The following is a 19,743-nucleotide window of genomic DNA, read 5'->3' as shown; positions in this document are numbered from 1 at the left end:
TAAAGAAAAAAGTAGGGACTTCCCTGGTGGTCCAGTGGCTGAGACTCTACACTCCCAATGCGTGGGGCTCAGGTTCAATCCCTGGTCAGGAAACTAGATCCCGCTTGCCACAACTAAGAGTTATCATATCGCAGCTAGAGATCCCACATGCCACAAAGAAGATCAGAGGTCCCACGAGTGTGCCTAAGACCTGGTACAACCAAATAAATAAATATTTAAAAAATTTTTTTTAAAGATAGGGAAAAAGTACAGACACTTGGTATTAGTACTAACAATCATTTTCTTAAATTTTTATACTCAGTAATTACTTAATAACTACTATTTATATAATATTTTGCCTGTTGAGTGAGGGAGAGGTGGGTGAGAGAGAAATACATAACACACAGTACCTATTTTGTTTTAAGTTTATGTGAACATAAGAAAATTAAAATGTAAAAATAGTACATATTATTAATTTTAGTATTAGTTGTTAACTTAAAACACTGAAGACAATTTTTAAGTGTCCATACTCTGAAATACTATTTAGGGGTTTAAAAGCATGTGGTAGGGGGACTTGCATTGCAGTCCAGTGGTTAAAACTCCATGCTTTCAGTGCAAGGGGCACAGATTTGATCCCTGGTTGGGGAACCAAGATCCCACATGCCATGTGGCACAGCCAATAGATAAATAAAAGCATGTGGTAGATAGCTATGTATTGATCTGGAATAATAACCATATGACTGAAAAATCAAGTTGCAGAACATATGTACATAACTTATGTTTCCAGCCATGATGGATACATGGGGACTAGACTTAGTCTTTTGCTATAAACAGCTAAAAAAGTGTACAAAGTATATTTAACAATATTTTCAAACATTGGACATTAGCATTGCAAGAGTGTGGTCCCTGAGGAAGGGGAACAGGTGAATTAAACACTATGATCTCTGTGATTTTTTGCTTGGAGGCACTTCTGGAATAGTGGAGCAGGGTGGGTTACCCATCATTGAGTTGAGAAGGTAGAAGTTAGGGTTCAGTGAGTCTGAAGTGGCTAGAAATTACAAGACAGATTACACAGAGGAGGGAGCTATGCAGACAAAAAGCTGCAGAAGTCTATATAGGGTTTTCCTCGAGTTGAATCTTTGCTGAGGTTTTGTTACACATGTGTCGGATAAAGCACCATGAGACTAGGCAAAGAACCAGCAGGGAACATTAACCTGAGTAATCCCTGGAGTTCACAAAGGGCTTGGATTAAGTTCTGACATTCTAAGGTTGAAAGTCCTGACTGATCACCCAGGCCAACAGAAGGCTTAGACTTTGGTAGTAGGGCTAAATTATCTTAGTTGTAAAGTTTTAGAACCTTTCTAACAAAACTCTAGAGGATCATGCTGATTTGCAAGTAACTTAATTACCTGCCAGAAAAAAGCCCTACACTTACTAAAAGGAAAACAACAAATTCCAGACATGCAGTATAATGTTCATGGTGTTCAGCACCTAATTAAAAAAATTTGTATTAGACAACCAGGAAGCAGAAAATTTCACATTCAACCAGGGGAAAAATTAGTCAATAGAAACAGACTCAATTGACATATGATAGAATTAGCATACAAAGATAAATGGCTATTAAAGATGCACTCATATTATGTATCAAAAAGAAAATATGAATATGATGAGAAGAGAAGTGGAAGATAGAAGAACCAAATGGAAATTTTAGAGCTGAAAAATATATCTGGTATGAAAAATCCAATGTATAGAATTAAGAGCAGATTAGACTTTGTGGAAAGCATGATCAGTAAACTCAAGTAAACATATGACTGTAGAAAGCATTCATACTAACACTAGAGTGAAAAAAGACTAAAAAAAAAAGAAAAACGAAGGGAGCCTTAGACATGTGGGACATTATCAAGAGAATTATATCAAACATGTAAGGAAGAAATCATAACCAGTAGTACACAGACTTTCAAATATAGAGGAGAAGGAAACACTTGTCATTTCCTCTAATAAGACTAGATGACCCTGATTGTTTGTTGTTTAATTGCTAAGTTATATCTGACTCTTCTGCAACCCAAAGGACTGTGGCCTGCCAGGCTCCTCTGTTCGTGGGATTTTCCAGGTGAGAATACTGGAATGGGTTGCCATTTCCTTCTGCAGGAGATCTTCCCGACCCAGGGTCCAGTCTCCTGCATTGGCAGGTGAATTCTTTACCACTAGGCCACTAGGGAAGACCACCTTAACCCGGATCTAAAACCTTAAAAATACTGTGAGAAAAAAATATGGACCCATATCTCTCATTAACATAGATGTAGATATCCTTTAGATATAATCAAATTGAATCTAGCAATATACAAAAATTATAATACATCATAATCAAGTGAATATTCTAGGAATGCAAAGTTAGTTTAATATTCAAAATCAGTAGAAGATTAATATATAAAAATCTATTGCATTTCTACTACCAGCAAACAAATGGAGAATGAAATTTTTAATAAATTCCATTTATAATATTAAATACATAGGAGTAAATTTAACAAAAGATGTGTAAGACTTTAACACTGAAAACTTAAAATATAACTGGAGGAAGTTGAAGAAGACCTAAGGAAGGAAATGGATAGAGATACCATGATCATGGATTGGATTACTGCATTAATATGTCTGATTTCCCTAAATTAATGTACAGATTTAATGTAATCCAGCAGACTTTTTTTTTTGGTAGAAATTGACAAACTGATTAAATTCTAAAATTTATATGCAAATGTAAAGAACCTGTAATATTCAGAGCAATCTAAAAAAATTTTTGGAGGATTTTAAGACTTATTTCAGAGCACAATAATTAAGACAGTAGGGAATTCCCTGGCAGCTCAGACCATAAGAATATGCCTGCAATCAGGAGAGACAGGTTCCATCCCTAGGTCGAGAAGATCCCCTGGAGAAGGAAATGGCTGCCCACTCCAGAATTCTTGCCTGGAGAATTCTATGGGCAGAGGAGCCTGGCAGGCTACAGTCCATGGAATTGCAGAGTTGGACATGACTGAACAACTAACACTTTCAAGGTATTGGCACAAGGACTGACAGATCAGGAGAACAGAGGGTCCAACAGTTAAATAGTTGATTTTTGACAAAGGCACCAAAGCAGTTTAGTGAAGAAAAGAAACTCTTCAACAAATGGTATGGGAAAAATTGGATATTCACATGGATAAAAAAGCAAAGGACCTTGACTTCTACAAATGCCTTCATGCCTGTCAGATTTAAGGTGGACCCAAAAGTATCAGCTCAAACTATGAAAATACTAGAAGAAAACCTAGGACAATATCTTCTAGGCCTTTGGGTAAGGAGAGATTTCTTAAACAGGACACAGAAATAGAACCATAAAATAAGAAAAACTTCATCAGAATCAAAAACTCTTACTAAGGACACTTTTAAGACAATAAATAGGCAAGTTGCAGATAGGGAGAAAATATTAGTAAAGCTTATAATCTGACAAAAGACTCGTATCCAGGATAAATAAAGAACTTCTATTTTGTTGTTGTTCAGTTGCTGAGTCACGTGTGACTTTGCGACCCCACGGACTGTAGCACACCAGGCTTCCCTGTCCTTCACCAACTCATGTCCACTGAGTCAGTGATGCTATCCAACCATCTGATCTGCTGCTGCCCTCTTCTTTTGCCTTTACTGTTTCCCAGCATCAGGATCTTTTCCAGTGAGTCAGCTCTTCGCATCAGGTGGCCAGAGTATTGGAGCTTCAGCTATAACTCAGTATTAAAAAGAAAATCTAATTTTTTTTAAAAGGCTGAAGATTTGAAAAGGTACTTCACAAAGATACATGAATGTAGTTGATGGACACAAGGAGGTGTTCAACACTATTCATCATCAGGAAATGTATATTGACACCCAAATAGGACCTCTCTACACATCGACTATAATGATTAAAATTTAAAAGCCTGACAAATGTTGGGTTAAGATGTAGAACACCCAACCCTTTAGATATTGCTGGTGGAGTGTAAAATGTTTTAACCACTCTTAAATTAGTCAGTTTCTTATAAACATATGTCTATTGTTGGACTCAGCAATTCCCCTCCTAAATATTTAACCAAGAGAAATGGGAACAAAGGTCCACAAAGACTTGTATAAGAATGTTTATAGCACTGTACTCCAGTGTTCTTTCCTGGAGAATCCCAGGGACGGGGGAGCCTGGTGGGCTGCCATCTATGGGGTCGCACAGAGTTGGACACGACTGAAGCAACTTAGTAGCAGCAGCAGCAAAGGTGCTGTAATGGACAAAAAATTGGAATCAACACAAATGTTCATCAACAGTGGAATAAACAAATTGTGGTATACTCATACAATGGAATATTATCTGGCAATAAAAATAAAAAATGAAATTCTTATCTGTAACAGCATATATGCATCTCCAACAGTATGTTAAATAAAAGATGGCAAATACAAAAGAGTAGTAATTGCATGATTCCATTTACATTAAGTTCTAGAACTTTGACTTTAATCTTTGGAGAACAGGATTAGTGATAACTTATTTTTATAAGAATAAATACGGCCCATATTAAATTTATAGAACTTCTGATATCTCACACTTCATAGTACAGCCAACCTGAACAGCAAGTCTTTTAAAAATGATTGAACACTCATTGACTATTTTGTAAACATTATAGACACACACATATATAGTGTGAATTGATAATGAGTATTTCAATTTTAGTATACCAGTTTTAAAATTATATGTTCTTAATTTACTCTCATTCTCTTAATTTATTGAAAAGCCATCATCTGTTTTAGGTAGTTTGACCCTCTTTTCCTTTGGAATCAAGTAGAAAAAAAAATTGTAGTATTCTTTGTTTTTAGGATAGAATTTCCAATATCAAAACTTAAGTCTGGTATTTATTTGTTTTAGTCATTTTCAGGGTGGTATAATCTCCATATATTTTACAAAAGAAAATGTTTTCTATTAAATGCGTGGTAACCTACAGAGAAACACTCAACTGTGAAGAATTTAGTTATCTTGAAAATTTACCTGTTTGATACCATGCTGAAAAAATGGAAAACCCCCAGCTTAGTCGAATAAAATTACATAGGATATTCACTCAGAGGCTTTGTATTTTGATTAGATAAATAATTTTAATAAGCTAATCTTTTTCAGATTTCTAAATTTACATCAAATTAATAGAAAAGATAGTGCAAACATAATACTGAGCAGTTCCAGTGAATCAGTCTTTTTTAACAAAAGATATGATCAAAAATATCAAATAAACAGAAATAAAGGAAGAAAAGATGAAGGCAAGGGAGGAAAGAAAGATGGTAACCAGTATAAAAGACATTTTTGCATTTTTGTCATGCAAAATTTTGTCATTTTTGTCATGACTTTTTTTCCCTAAAAAAATAAAATTTTTGTTGCAATTAGTCTTCCATCTTTATTTCTTCCTTCCACACTCCAAATAGTCACTGCTGTATATACATTGATATGTATACTTCATGCACATAGTTTTGGAGCTTTACTAAAAATGTAAATGTGTCATAGAATAGAATAGTCGCTCAGTCATGTCCGGTTCTTTGCGACCCCATATCTGTAGCCTGCCAGGTTCCTCTGCCCATGGAATTCTCCAGGCAAGAAAATGAGTGAGTAGCCGTTCCTTTCTCCAGGGGATCTTCACGACCCAGAAATCAAACCCAGGTCTCCTACATTGCAGGCAGATTCTTTACCTTCCAAGCCACCAGCGAAGCCCAAATGTATCATGTGTATACACGATTTGTACTCCTTAAATCTTTTATTTGTTCAGCTTATACAAGTTATTCTTCCTGTAAAAAATTAGGTGTTACAGGCCACCCTAATCCTACTTTTCTCCTCAGAGGTTAAACATGAGTTCTTTCAGGCTTTTTCCTATGCTTTACATTACATGTTGTTTACAAAAACTACAAAACACAAGTTCTTTTGTATTGTACATACTGTTTCTAAACTTGCCTTTTTCCCTTTCACTGAATGGTATGTCTTGGAGCTTTCACCACGTCAGCATAGAGAGCTCTATCCCAACTCTATTCTTTTACACTGAGGTAGAGGAAATTTGTTGTTTGGTTGTACCATGATATATTTTGCCATTCCTCATTGAAGAAGTTTTAGGTTGCTCTCTTATTTCTCATCTTTATAAGCAGTTTTTTTTAAACCCCTTTCTGTTCGTCTTTATGTCTCTATGGTAAGTACTAGAAACCAGAATTGCTGGGTTATTGGACATACATGTGTTAAGTGTTTCTTTGTTGTTGTCAGGTTGTGCCCTCTACATTGGCTTTACCTCATTATACTCCCTATCCTGCTAATGATTATTTACTTTTTTTTCTTCCATAGGCCTTACTAGCATTGGGCATCAGTAAGTCTGTTCAGACACCAGATCCTACTCATCCGTAAGGACTCTGTCTTTATTATGTTTTCATTTGTTTTGGCAGTAAGTCGTTGAATTATAGATATGTCCTGAAGTTTTATATACCTGCATCTTTGTGTTAAAGAGTTGGTCCTTTCTTCTGCTGTAGTATCTAAAACGCAGGTTTCAACTGTTTTGTCAAAGTAAATTCAAGATCTAATTTGAAAATGGAGTTCAAATTATTTTTATTCTTTGTAATGTAACATAAAGATCTTGTCCTCTTTGTATTTGATAATTAATAACAAAGCACATATTTTGATCTTGGAGTTGTTTTATTTGGTCAGAAGAAATATGTATATTTCACATTTGGACTAATAGGCCACTCTTAAATTTTAGTGATAATTTCTATTAAATTCATGCTTAATGTATTTTAATCCCCTTATTGTCATTTGGAGATAGTATTCTGTTAATGTTTCAAAATGACTTATTTTTAAAAGAAATGTGCTCTTTAGCACATATTGTTTTGAATTATATTAGTTATTTGATACAAAGACTTGCTACTGCTTCTACTAATATAGCCAGGTAAAATTTTTGGATTCTACGTGTATTTTTTTCTTTTTTTAACAAGCTTCAATAATAGAATTTGAGCAATCAAATTTGCCTTAAGGCAAAAGAAGTATACTTTTATTTCTGTACAGGAGTCTGCCTCTGTGCTTTATATATCTTGAAATCCAGACACTCCTGTTTTCTTATAAATAATAGCATATTTTGAATATCCTATAACTGTCAGTAAGCTTGTACAGGGAACAACTAGCTTTCAAGCCTGCTAATTACACATGATTATATGATTACAACATTTTACTATGTAAAAAAAAATTTTTTTTCTGACCAGTTTTATGTACCAAAAATTTTAGAACAGGGTAAAATTGAAAATTTTTAGGTGTGTAGATTTCATAAGATATTTTCAACAATCTATTTTAGTGCTGCCTGATAGAATTTTCTATAATAATAGGAATAGTTATGTATATCTATTCAATATGCTAGTCACTAGCTACATGTGGCTGTTGAGCATTGGAAATGTGGCAGGTGCAATTGAAGAATTATGTTAAAATTTTATTTAGTTTTACTTAATTTACATTTAAATAGTCTTATGTAGCTAGTGACATATTGGATAGTGCAGATTACATAATTAAAAATTTCAGTAAGAATATACAAATTCCTTGAAAACACATAAAATGAAAGTAATGCTATTTACTTTAGATCTTAAATTATCTTAAATATATATAGTCTATGTGGGGAAAACTTTAGAAGAATGTTAATTTTTCTAAATCAAGCTTATAAGATTCCAAGCAGGGATACTGGAGTAGGTTACCATATCCTACTCCAGAAGATCTCCCCAAACCAGGTATTGAACCTGTGTCTCTTGCATCTCCTGTATCGATAGGCAGATCCTTTACCACTGTGCCACCTGGGAAGCCCTTTTAAATTAAGAACTCTTGTTTAAATTTGCATCTACTCTAGGGGTACCATGTTTGAATTGGGGGGTAAATTTCCCAGAAACTTTTGTATCAATCAGTGAGTCTTTCCCTCTTACATTATCTCATATTTTTAAATTTATTGCTCATTATTTTATTGGTACATACAGTAATACAAAGTAATGCACATGTTGACCAAAGACTCTTAAAAAAATAATTGAGATTTAACAAAAGAATTGCCATCAAAACACCCAGAAAACTGAAGCTCTTAGTCTTTTAATAATAGTAGTGAGTTACTGTGTGTTAAATTCTACAGAATCAGCAAAAAGTATCTAGCATCAAATTATAGGTAATATAAATTATGTAAGACAGTATTTAATTAGAAACTTCATTACAAGGAAATTGAAATGTTATCCTCTTCATTAAACATCTGAATACATTTAAAAAATAAATTTTATCTGTGTTTGTGGTATTTAAGAGTAAAGTCACTGTAGTAAATCAAAGCAAATTATAAGAGGGATTAGCAAATACCTGAATTAAATCAGATTCAGTTTAATTTTATATAGTTCAAAAGATCTTTCAGTTTTTTCCACTTTATATGTTATTTTCTGATTAGATTTGAGTTTGGCACTTACCTTTTACTTAACTATAAAATTATAACATCTTGATATTGTAAGAGGTTTTTTTTCATTGAGCTATTAAAAAAACCCATATTTTGGAAGGAAATCATTTGTATTTCTTGTAAACTATTTTTTTGTATTTTTCAGGTATGGATTTTCAAATATGCGCTATATTGCTTCACTAATTAGTGGTGTTGGTATTTTCATGATGGGTGCAGGATTATCTTGGTACCATGGAATCATGGGATTGCTCAATCCTCAACCAATAGAATCTCTTCTATGGGTAATTTTCTCCTTCCCTCCCCCCTCAGTTTTAAAGTAATATGAAATAACAATTAAGTACAGTAGAATACCTTTCGGAGAAGGAAATGGCAACCCACTCCAGTGTTCTTGCCTGGAGAATCCCAGGGACAGGGGAGCCTGGTGGGCTGCCGTCTGTGGGGTCGCACAGAGTCGGACACGACTGAAGTGACTTAGCAGCAGCAGAATACCTTTGTTATATTAATGTTAAAGATTGGGACTAAATATACCTTCTTGACTGTAATATAGGATTACGTACCTGTATGTGTTTTTTAGGATGTGACTGAACCTGACTTCTAAATCCATATGATTCAATGATGTTGAGCAAGAGTATCTCTTTAGGTATAGTCGCTAAGCCCTGCATCCTTGGTTAAAATTTTGGACAGTTCTATTAATTTCTGCTGTTACTAAAAGCAGAAAGACCAGAAGACCTCTGTTTAGTTTTAGTACTAAGAATAATCTGTCAGTAGTTAAAATATCCATTCCCTTGTAACAGTCATGTGTTAGAATTTTTCTTAAAGCATCTTCTTTCCCACATTCTGGTAGGAAGCCTACATTGGGAGAATGGGAGTGTGGTTCCCTTCTGTATTTTTTCACCTATGGGCTTCTGTTCTTCTCTCCTACTCCCTAGGTTGCCTCTGGCAGCACTGAAGGTAGAGATAGGGGACAGAAAAGTACTACTTTACGGGCACCAGCATCATCTTGCACTGGTATCCGCTGGCCTTTGTAGATACCTAAAGCTGTCTTTTTTCTTCTCACGGGAACTTCTTGGAGATTAACCTGCTTGGCAGCTGCGACCATAGCTCCCTTGACAAGTGCAGATTGGTCATGTGGCACCCCTGTCAGCTTTTGTACCTCATGATGTAGTTCCAGACTATTTCTGCTGGTGTCGCCAGTAAGATTCAGTGGAAGGAGCCTAAAATTGAGATAGGAAAACCTGTATTCTAGTTCTTATTCCAATATTCTTTCCATATACTCAGGCAAATCACATAGCTTTGGGAAATCTCACTTTCCTTCATAGAATGAGGAGAATGTTGAAGTGGGTTCAAAATTTTTAAACCTCTATTTCAGGGAAGGCTGGGGTCCTGAAAAGTGTATATATGAATTTTTTAATTTCATATAAAATTTTTCATTTGAATTTCATATCAAACTTTTTAAAAAATCTGTTATTTTTTTCTGTATGTCTTGGACTAAAGCACAAAGCTGTTCTTGATAGTTCAGTTCAGTCGCTCAGTTGTGTCTGACTCTTTGTGACCCCATGAACTGCAGCATGACAGGCCTCCCTGTCTATCACCAACTCCCAGAGTTTATCCAAACTCATGTCCATCGAGTCGGTGATGCCATCCAACCATCTCATCCTCTGTTATCCCCTTCTCCTCCTGCCCTCAATCTTTCCCAGCATCAAGGTCTTTTCAAATGAGTCTGCTCTTCACATGAGGTGGCCAAAGTATTGGAGTTTCAGCTTCAACATCAGTCCTTCCAGTGAACACCCAGGACTGATCTCCTTTAGGATGGACTGGTTGGATATCCTTGCAGTCCAAGGGACTCTCAAGAGTCTTCTCCAACACCACGGTTCAAAAGCATCAATTCTTCGACACTTCACTTTCTTCATAGTCCAACTCTCACATCCATACATGACTACTGGAAAAACCATGGCTTTGACTAGACGGACCTTTGTTGACAAAGTAATATCTCTGCTTTTTAATAAGCTGTCTAGGTTGGTCATAACTTTCCTTCCAAGGAGCAAGCGTCTTTTAATTTCATGGCTGCAGTCACCATCTGCAGTGATTTTGGAGCCCCCCAAAATAAAGTCAGCCACTGTTTCCACTGTTTCCCCATCTGTTTGCCATGAAGTGATGGGACCAGATGCCATGATCTTAGTTAGTTTTCTGAATGTTGAGCTTTAAGCCAACTTTTTCACTCTCCTCTTTCACTTTCATCAAGAGGCTCTTTAATTCTTCTTCACTTTCTGCCATAAGGGTGGTGTCATCTGCATATCTGAGGTTATTGATATTTCTCCTAGCAATCTTGATTCCAGCTTGTGCTGCTTCTAGCCCAGCGTTTCTCATGATGTACTCTGCATATAAGTTAAATAAGCAGGGTGACAATATACAGCCTTGACGGACTCCTTTTCCTATTTGGAACCAGTCTGTTGTTCCATGTCCAGTTCTAACTGTTGCTTCCTCACCTGCACACAGGTTTCTCAAGAGGCAGATCAGGTGGTCTGGTATGCCCATCTCTTTCAGAATTTTCCACAGTTTATTGTGATCCACACAGTCAAAGGCTTTAGCATAGTCAATAAAGCAGAAATAGATGTTTTTCTGGAACTCTCTTGCTTTTTCGATGATCCAACGGATGTTGGCAATTTGATCTCTGGTTCCTCTGCCTTTTCTAAAACCAGCTTGAAGATCTGGATGTTCATGGTTCATGTATTGCTGAAGCCTGGCTTGGAGAATTTTGAGCATTACTTTCCTACCATGTGAGATGAGTGCAATTGTGTGGTAGTTTGAGCATTCTTTGGCATTGCCTTTCTTTGGGGTTGGGATGAAAATGGACCTTTTCCAGTCCTTTGGCCACTGCTGAGTTTTCCAAATTTGCTGACATATTGAGTGCAGCACTTTCACAGCATCACCTTTTAGGATTTGAAATAGCTCAACTGGAATTCCATCACCTCCACTAGCTTTGTTCGTAGTGATGCTTCTTAATATCTTTATCTAAATTCAAGAGTGTCTGGCATTGTAAGGAAAATGGTATTATCTTCCTCCCCCAAATTGATTACTGTATATAACTGCTGATCCATCTGAATCAGGACTGAGAAAGAATTCTCTTAGTACTGGGCGTCCAGACAAAGTTAAGAATTAACTGGGTATGGTTGTGGATCTTACTGTATCCACAACCCTAGATTTCCCATGTTTGTGTTCATTTTGAAGTTCAAAAACTTTTTTTTACCAATTAAGTAATAATTCTTTTATATCATGAATTACCTTAAATCATGGTATAACATTCTACTCTGTGTGTGTATATACGTGTGTGTATATTACTCTTCCAGGTATTAAAAAATGAGATGGTCATCAAATTTTAACTCGTTTCTTCTTATGAAGACACCATGTATCTCATTGTCCTCGTTTGAACTATTTCCCATCAAAATCCTTATCTGATTAGGATTGAATTGATGTTTCCATCCATTAAGCTTATGCATGGACTGTTGTAATTCTTTAGTAAAATATTAACTTAGGCTTTATTTTAATATTTATTTCCTAGGCATACTGTATTTTAGCAGGATCATTAGTATCTGAAGGAGGTACGTACTATCCCAGAATTTTGTTATTCTTTATAATCTATAGTCCATTTTTATAGTTTGCTATTAATAATAATTTCTCTTGGTTAAAGAAAACTGTAGAAATAGGAATAAAATTTTGTCTCCTTTGAGGGAGGAAATTCTTTGTATAATGTACTATGTTGATTCCTGTAATGGATGGGGCCAAATTTGGAAAAGCTTTTTTGTTCTTAAGTATCATATCATAATGCTCAGAACACTTGAAATGGAGTATAAAAACATAACTATATAGTGAGTTTTTAAGAATCAAGCTTTAGTAATGTTAACTAGGGAAGACTGTCCCTTTTTGCAGTACAAGTATTTTTAAGTTTTTGAAAGTTTCAGCTATAGCAGTAATATGACAGAGAAGTGCTAATGCCATGCATGAAACTGCCTGATCTGCTGCTCTACTTATAGTATGTTTACTTCTGAAACATTGTCGTTTTCTATGCATTATCCCTTCATCTTTGACAGTCTTGTAAAATGTTGATAATACCACCTGCCTCAAAAGATTGGGAGTCTCAAAAGTGATTGTGCTTAGTGTGGTACCTGACAACTAATAGTTGTCTAATAAATTAAGGCTGTTGTGATGGTAATGATATTTAAATTATGGTAGCTAAAAATATGGGATTCATTTTATTATAGTGATTAACTGGGGTTCTTGATAATGGCTAGTTTAATTTAGAACTTTTCCTTGTTGACAGCTCTTAGATAGCATTAAAGCATTGTGCCTATTTATTTATCTTTTGAGATGCCATCTTTAAAGTTTGGAGGCATGAAGTTTCTTCCATCTGATATGAGTGCTTTTCTTTCAGCAACACTTCTTGTTGCTGTAAATGAGCTTCGTAGGAGTGCTCGGGCCAAAGGAATGTCATTTTACAAGTATGGTATGTACTTTAGAAACATAGGTGTATTATCATCTTTATTTGCTTAAAATCACCGACTACTGTTGCTTTGTTCCACATGGATGTATACAAAATATATCTCAGTGTCTTCCCTATATGCCTCTTACTTATATATTAGCTCTTTTAAAAAGAAAAATGTAGTGTAATTTGAATAGGAGTGCTTTATATTTGGATTTAACTTATGTGGACAACAGTATTTCTGTGTATGCTTATTTAACTTGAGAAAGTAATTTGACTTTAAATATCAGTTATTGTTACTATTTAAATCAAGTGATTATGTTTATATTGAACAGTTTTAAAAGTCAGGATCTCATACATTTTTATTTATTTATTTTTTTATGGCCATTGTGCACAACTTGTGGGATTTCAGTTCCCCGGCAAGGGATTTAACCTGGGCCATAGCAGTGAAAGCCTATAATCCTAACCACTAGGCCACTAGGGAACTCCCTTTTAATTCAAATTAAATTAAGTTAAATTAATGGACATTTTATGTTACCTGATAATATCAAATTAAGATTTCAAAAGTTTCTTTTCTTGTCTCTACCCCAATGATTAAGTAATGGAAAGTCGTGATCCTAGTACAAATGTTATATTACTGGAGGATACTGCAGCAGTGTTGGGAGTGACAATAGCAGCCACTTGTATGGGCCTTACCTCCATAACAGGTAAATATTTGTCAGATTACAGGTGATTTATTTGTACTACTTAAATAATCCTTTAATATGTGGAAATTTTCCTTTATATCATTGAAAAAGTTTAAACCAATAGATTGTTAAATGTGAATTTCATACTAACCGTTTGTATAAGATAAATAAGACAGTAAAAGTATTCAGATTTCTGAGCTAGAAATTTCTCTTAGAAATAAAGAAAGCTGCTAATAGAGCATTTCTATAATGCTCTAAACCTTTCTAGCTGTGACTTAGTAAATCACACAACTATTCAGAGCTTTAAGTTCTTTATGTGTAGAGATGTTGGTAATACTTGTCCTAGTGACCTTACAGGTTTGAGATAATATGTGAGAGAGAACTTTAATCAACTCTAAAGTTTAAAATAAATATACATTGTGGCTCATCCATTTGTCTTTTTTCCGCTATTAGTGCCAATAATAACTGCTCTTGCTTTCCTGTTTCCTTGATTCTTTAGTTGCTTCCATCCTCATTCTGGCAGCTAGTTAAATGTTTTGAAGGCCAGTGCAGCACAGGTGAATGAGAAGACAGAAAGACCATTTTATTTTTATTTTCTAAAATAAACAAACCAATTATTATGAAGAAACACAATTTCTGAGGTTGGAATTCTCTTGGAACGGTATTTCCATTCTTACCTGTTTGTCCTAGCATATTTAAAATAATTTTAGGTAATGAGCTTCCACCATTCTGCAGTATTAACATAGTCTGAAGTATGAATAGATTTTTCTCATTTTGAATGTACATATTGAGACTAAAGCAGCATTTTCTGACGTTCACTATGATCCAAAATATTCCTAAATGTTTTGATTGTTTTTCTAGTTGACCATACCATTTTAGACACTTTTTAGACATAAATAATTTCTTAGCAAAATGTAAGGCTTAAGGAAAGTATGACTTGATGAATAGGTCAACTTTTAATAGAGGGGTAGGATGGGATCAGGGGTGGGAGGGAGGTTCATGAGGGAGGGCATATATATACTTATGGCTGATTCACGTTGTTGTATGGCAGAAACCAATACAACATTGTAAAGCAATTTTCCTCCAGTTAAAAATAAATTAAAAAAGAAACAAGATTGAAAAAAATCAAGATAAAGATCTCTTTCTGCCAAGTATGTTTTATTATATCCTTCATTAAAAAGTTTCACATTAATTTTTATTTAATTACTTAAGTCATTTACATTAAATGACATGCCAGGAAATAAAATATTTTCCAGCTAATAATTCTGTTCATTATTATTGTCATTCAGTTATTAATAATGTATATTTGAAAATAAAAATAAATAAGTTTAGATTTCTAAAGAAGAGCAGTATTTGATTTGAAACTCTATAATTACAAACTTCCTAATGGATTATGTTTTACAAGTGGATCATATTTGTACACTTTAGTAGTACAAAATAAGTCATCCCTTTTTAGTGTTATATTTTGACTACATGTTAATAAAACTAATGTAAATTGAGATTTTTTTTTTAAGTAAAACATGTATATTTTATCAAGCATTAAGGTACTTAAATTTAATACTGACATTTGATCTATGGAATAAAAGGCTTAATTATAAAAACCTTGCGTGTAAAATTTATTATAAAGATTTAAAGTATAATATTTATTGATACACTCATAGATAATAAGTCGCCTCTTCTTATTGGTTCTGGAAGAGAAGAAAGCCCTAATAACCTATGGCAAACTTTACCATCAGAATCATCTGGAGGGATTGGGAAGGCAAACTTTACCATCAGAATCATCTGGAGGGATTGGGAAGGCAGAGAATGCTAGACCCCCGTGCCAGATTTCTGATTTAGAAGGTCTTCAGTGAAAGCTGAGAATTTGCATTACTACCACGTTATCTAGTGATGCTGATGCTACTACTGGTCATAGGAGTGCATTTTGAGAACCACTGCTTTAAGGTAGCCATTAGATGCAAATGAACTTCCATTTTCTTTCTGCTTTCTTTTTGTGTATCTAAGAATGTTACTACCTGTGTATCATTCTAGGTTGAAAGAGATAAAAGTGCCTCATACATACTTTTTTATATGGCTTAAATCTTTCACAGAACCTTTGTAAGACAAAACACAGATTATTTTTTTTTTAGCTGTTGATCCTATGATTATTTTGTCAACTAGGAAAAGTGCTACTGATATATCAAAAAAGAAATGGACTCTTTATTACTTTAATATATATATCATGTCTCTAATTTGAAAATGCTCTGAACCCTAACCCATGTAACCAGGTGCAAGGAATGGATCATAAGTAATTAAACTGTGTAATACTCTTTTATGTAATAGGCAGCAAGTTGTAGCATTCTTATTTTGTAGAATAGTAAAACTATTAGGAGAAAGTCATTAAAGGAATTAGAAATGAATTTCAAGTCCCTTGATTTACTAATTCAGGTTCTTTGCTCCCTAAAGCTCACTGAAATAGAACATGTTAATTTACTGACTTCTTATGTGCTTTTATTTAGGCAACCCACTGTATGACAGCCTAGGTTCTTTGGGTGTGGGCACCCTGTTAGGTGTGGTCTCAGCATTCCTCATCTACACTAACACAGAAGCACTCTTAGGGCGATCCATCCAGCCAGAACAAGTACAACGGCTTACTGAACTCCTGGAGAACGATCCGTCAGTAAGGTCAGCTTATTCCAGTGATGCTGTTAAAAGTTGAGAGAAATATATTAAGAAATAGAAATGCTTGTTTTATAAGTTCTTCCAAAAGAGGTTTTGAATCCCTAGTCTTCAGAACTTTTTAATCTATTACTTTGCAGCATTGCAACCTTACAAGAAAGCAAGTGAAAGCATTCAGCAAACTCCCTGAGTTTCCTTTTAAATTTTGTGTATCTTTAATTTTTCTAATAAGGAACAGTTAGATCATATAATGGGAACAGAAGCTTGCAAAGTATTTGCCTCTTTAATCTGGAACCACTTCTATGAAATCTTCATATTTATATTTGCCATATGTTTGTATTATGATTACAAATTGAATATGTATTTTTAAAAATTTATTCGTCTGCACTGGGTCTTAGTTACAGCATGTGAGGTCTAGTTCCCAGACCAGGACTGAGCCTGGGCCCCCTGCATTGGGAGCTTGGAGTCTTAGCCACTGGACCACCAGGGAAGTCCCCACAAATTGAATATATTGAACTTAAAAGATTTTTATTCATTGGGATATGACTACCAAATTGAATATAATTTATACTTTTTTATAGTATAGACATCTTATTTTAGCTTATTTTAAATGTTTTTCCTTATAATCTTTATCTTTAAATGATAAAGAGTTGAAGATTTAAGAGATAATCAGAAGAGACAAAGTGTTCTAATAGAACTTAGTGAACTTAAGCAGTAGTATAGTTTCAGAGTGAAGGGGAAGGAACAATCCTTTAAAATTCTAATTTTCTACTACTTACCTACATATATATATATGTATATATTTAACTTTAAGAATCTGTTTTTCTTGTGTTATAATTAAAATCTTTAAGTTCAGTCTTTTAAGAATGACCTCTATATCTGCATCACTAAAACAAATGAGTATGTGATTACTGTATTTATATTCTAAGCCCTACATGTTTATTCTTAAAAAGTAGTTACCTACTAGATCAAGATTAGAAGTTGAGCATTTTTAGAATCAATACTAGGCTTAGTGACTTCATGTGAGATTCTCCATATTAATATCCTTTTCTTGTGATGTCTTTTGTCTACTTTTAGTATCATGGTAATATTGACTTTATAAAATGAGTTGGGAAGTGTTTCCTCTCCTCCTCTTCTAATTTTTTTTAATGAGTTTGTAAAAAAAATTGTTATAATTTCTTCTTTAAATGTTTGGTGCAATTCAGCAGTGATGCTCTCTGGGGATGGGCCTCCTGCTTGGTTAGTTTTTTGATTACTTGCTCTATCTCTTGTTACACATTTATTCAGATTGTCTGTTTTCGTCTTGTGTCAAGTTTCAGCAGTTTGTGTCTTTCTAGAAATTTGTCCATTACTTCTAAGTTATCTAATTTGTTGGTACAGCTGTTTGTGGTTTTCCTTTGTCTTTTTATTTCTTTAGGATTGGTAGTAATGGCTCCTCTTTCATTGCTGATTCTGGTAATTTAAGTGTTGTGTGTTCTTTCTTTTCTTGGTCAGGCCTGGAAAATCCCATGGATGGAGGAGCCTGGTAGGCTGCAGTCCATGGAGTCACAAAGAGTCGGATATGACTGAGTGACTTCACTTTCACTTTTCACTTCCATGCATTGGAGAAGGAAATGGCAACCCACTCCAGTGTTCTTGCCTGGAGAATCCCAGGGACGGGGGAGCCTGGTGGGCTGCCGTCTATGGGGTCGCACAGAGTCGGACACGACTGAAGCGACTTAGCAGCAGCAGCAGCCAGCTAAAGATTTATCAATTTTGTTGATCTTTTCAGAGGACAAACTTTTGGTTTAATTGATTTTCTGTAGTTTTTTCTATTTCTTGAATCCTGCTCTAATCTATATTATTTCCTTCCTTCTGCTTGATTTATGTTTAGTATTGATTTAGGTTTGCTCTTTTTTTGATGTCTTTTAAGATGGTATGTTAAGTTTTTTATCTGATATCCATCTTATTTTTTTAATATAGGCTTTTACAGTTATAAATTTCCTTCTAAGTACTGCTTTCACTTCATCCTATAAATTTTATTATATTGTCTTCATTTACATTTCCTTCAAAGTATTTTCTAATTTCACTTTCGATTTCTTCTTCGACCATTGGTTGGTTAGCAGTGTGTGGTTTAATTTCTCAAATATCTTTGTTACTTCTTATTTCGTTCCATTGTGGTTGTCAAGCACTCTTTTTATTATTTCTGTCCTTTTACATTTACTGAGCTTTATTTTATAGCCTAACATATGATCTGTCTTGGATAGTGTTTCATGTGTACTTGAGGATGTTTATTCTGCTATTGTAAGAAGTGTTGTGTAGATGTCTGTTAGATTTGGTTGGTTTATAGTGCTCAAGTTTTCTGTTTCCCTATTAATCCTCTTGCCTCGTTGTTCTCTCCATTATTGAAAGTAGGATATTGAAGTCACCTATCATTATTGTTGAACTGGCTATTTCTCCTTTCATTTCTGTCAATTTTTACTTCATGTATTTTGACACCCATTTGTTAGGAATAATGTGTTTATAATTTGCATATGTTGTTTATAATTAAAGTCTACAAAAGAACTGTAAATGGAAAGATTGTGACAAATTTGAAATTTCCTGAAATAGTGAAGATCTGTAGATTAAATTGTTGGAAAAATAAATGTTAGTATTTCAGAAAGTTTATACGGTTTTTAAAGCAGTGTATTAGTTATCTATATTGCTCTGTGACAAATTACCCAAAAACTTGTTGATTTAATACACCATTTATTGCCTCACAGTTTCTGTGGGTCAGGAATCTGAGCACGGTTTACCTGGGTCTCTACTCTAGGGTTTCTCACATATTGCAGTTAAGGTGTTGACTGAGACTTCAGTTATCTCCTGGGGAAGGATCAGCTTCTAAGCTTACTCCCGCAATTATCAACAGAATTTAGTTCCCTTGCCATGTGGAGCTCTCCAACATGGCAGTTTGCTTAATCAAAGTATGCAAATGGAGAAGACAATAGATACTGAGTGTAGACAAGATAAAAGTCACACATCAGTCATCTGATCTTGAAATGACACCTCATCATCTTGCCATATTCTTTTGGTTAGGAGCAAATCACTAGGGGTACCCTGCATTGAAAGAGAGAGGGTTACACAAGGGCCTGAACACAAGAGGAGAGGATTGCTGGAACCATGATAAACACTGCCTATCACAGTTTTCTACCTGCAGTTAGTTATGTGTAAGAATATAAGGGAAAAGTATATCAGAATATTTTTATTAACTGCTGTTTAATTTTAGTCAAGTCATGAGTATTTTAAATCATTTGTTAAGACTGAGTTAGATACGCTTTTCTAAAGTGAATAAATTGTATAGCCTCTTACAAATCTGGACAAGTTCTGTTTCAATTTGGACATATAAAACTTTATAAATATTTAGCCATTAATTCTTATTTTCATCTATACATCTTTATTCATATGGATAAAGAATTTTAGACTCTGTAGTAACTTGCTTAAGATCTCTCAGGCAGATGTTTTAAGAGTACTT

At 34.5% G+C, this 19,743-nt stretch overlaps 1 protein-coding gene across 2 annotated transcripts in view; it reads left to right on the top strand.

The window, feature by feature from the left end:
• The window catches only part of SLC30A9 (solute carrier family 30 member 9), a 74,984-nt gene that overhangs the window by 41,673 nt on the left and 13,568 nt on the right, over positions 1 to 19,743 (top strand). For both annotated transcript variants that reach the window (XM_081524341.1, XM_081524282.1), the window contains exons 10-15: positions 6,323 to 6,378; positions 8,578 to 8,713; positions 11,992 to 12,031; positions 12,862 to 12,933; positions 13,509 to 13,616; positions 16,094 to 16,259. In XM_081524341.1, the coding sequence (XP_081380467.1) occupies positions 6,323 to 6,378; positions 8,578 to 8,713; positions 11,992 to 12,031; positions 12,862 to 12,933; positions 13,509 to 13,616; positions 16,094 to 16,259 (578 nt within the window). The remainder of the gene's footprint in view (positions 1 to 6,322; positions 6,379 to 8,577; positions 8,714 to 11,991; positions 12,032 to 12,861; positions 12,934 to 13,508; positions 13,617 to 16,093; positions 16,260 to 19,743) is intronic.

Source organism: Giraffa tippelskirchi, chromosome 1 (genome assembly GCF_054371585.1).
Source record: "Giraffa tippelskirchi isolate mGirTip1 chromosome 1, T2T-mGirTip1v1.2.pri, whole genome shotgun sequence".
In the NCBI taxonomy this organism is placed as follows: domain Eukaryota; kingdom Metazoa; phylum Chordata; class Mammalia; order Artiodactyla; family Giraffidae; genus Giraffa; species Giraffa tippelskirchi.
Note: the sequence above shows the minus strand (reverse complement) of the source record. Positions and strands in the feature narration are given on the sequence as shown.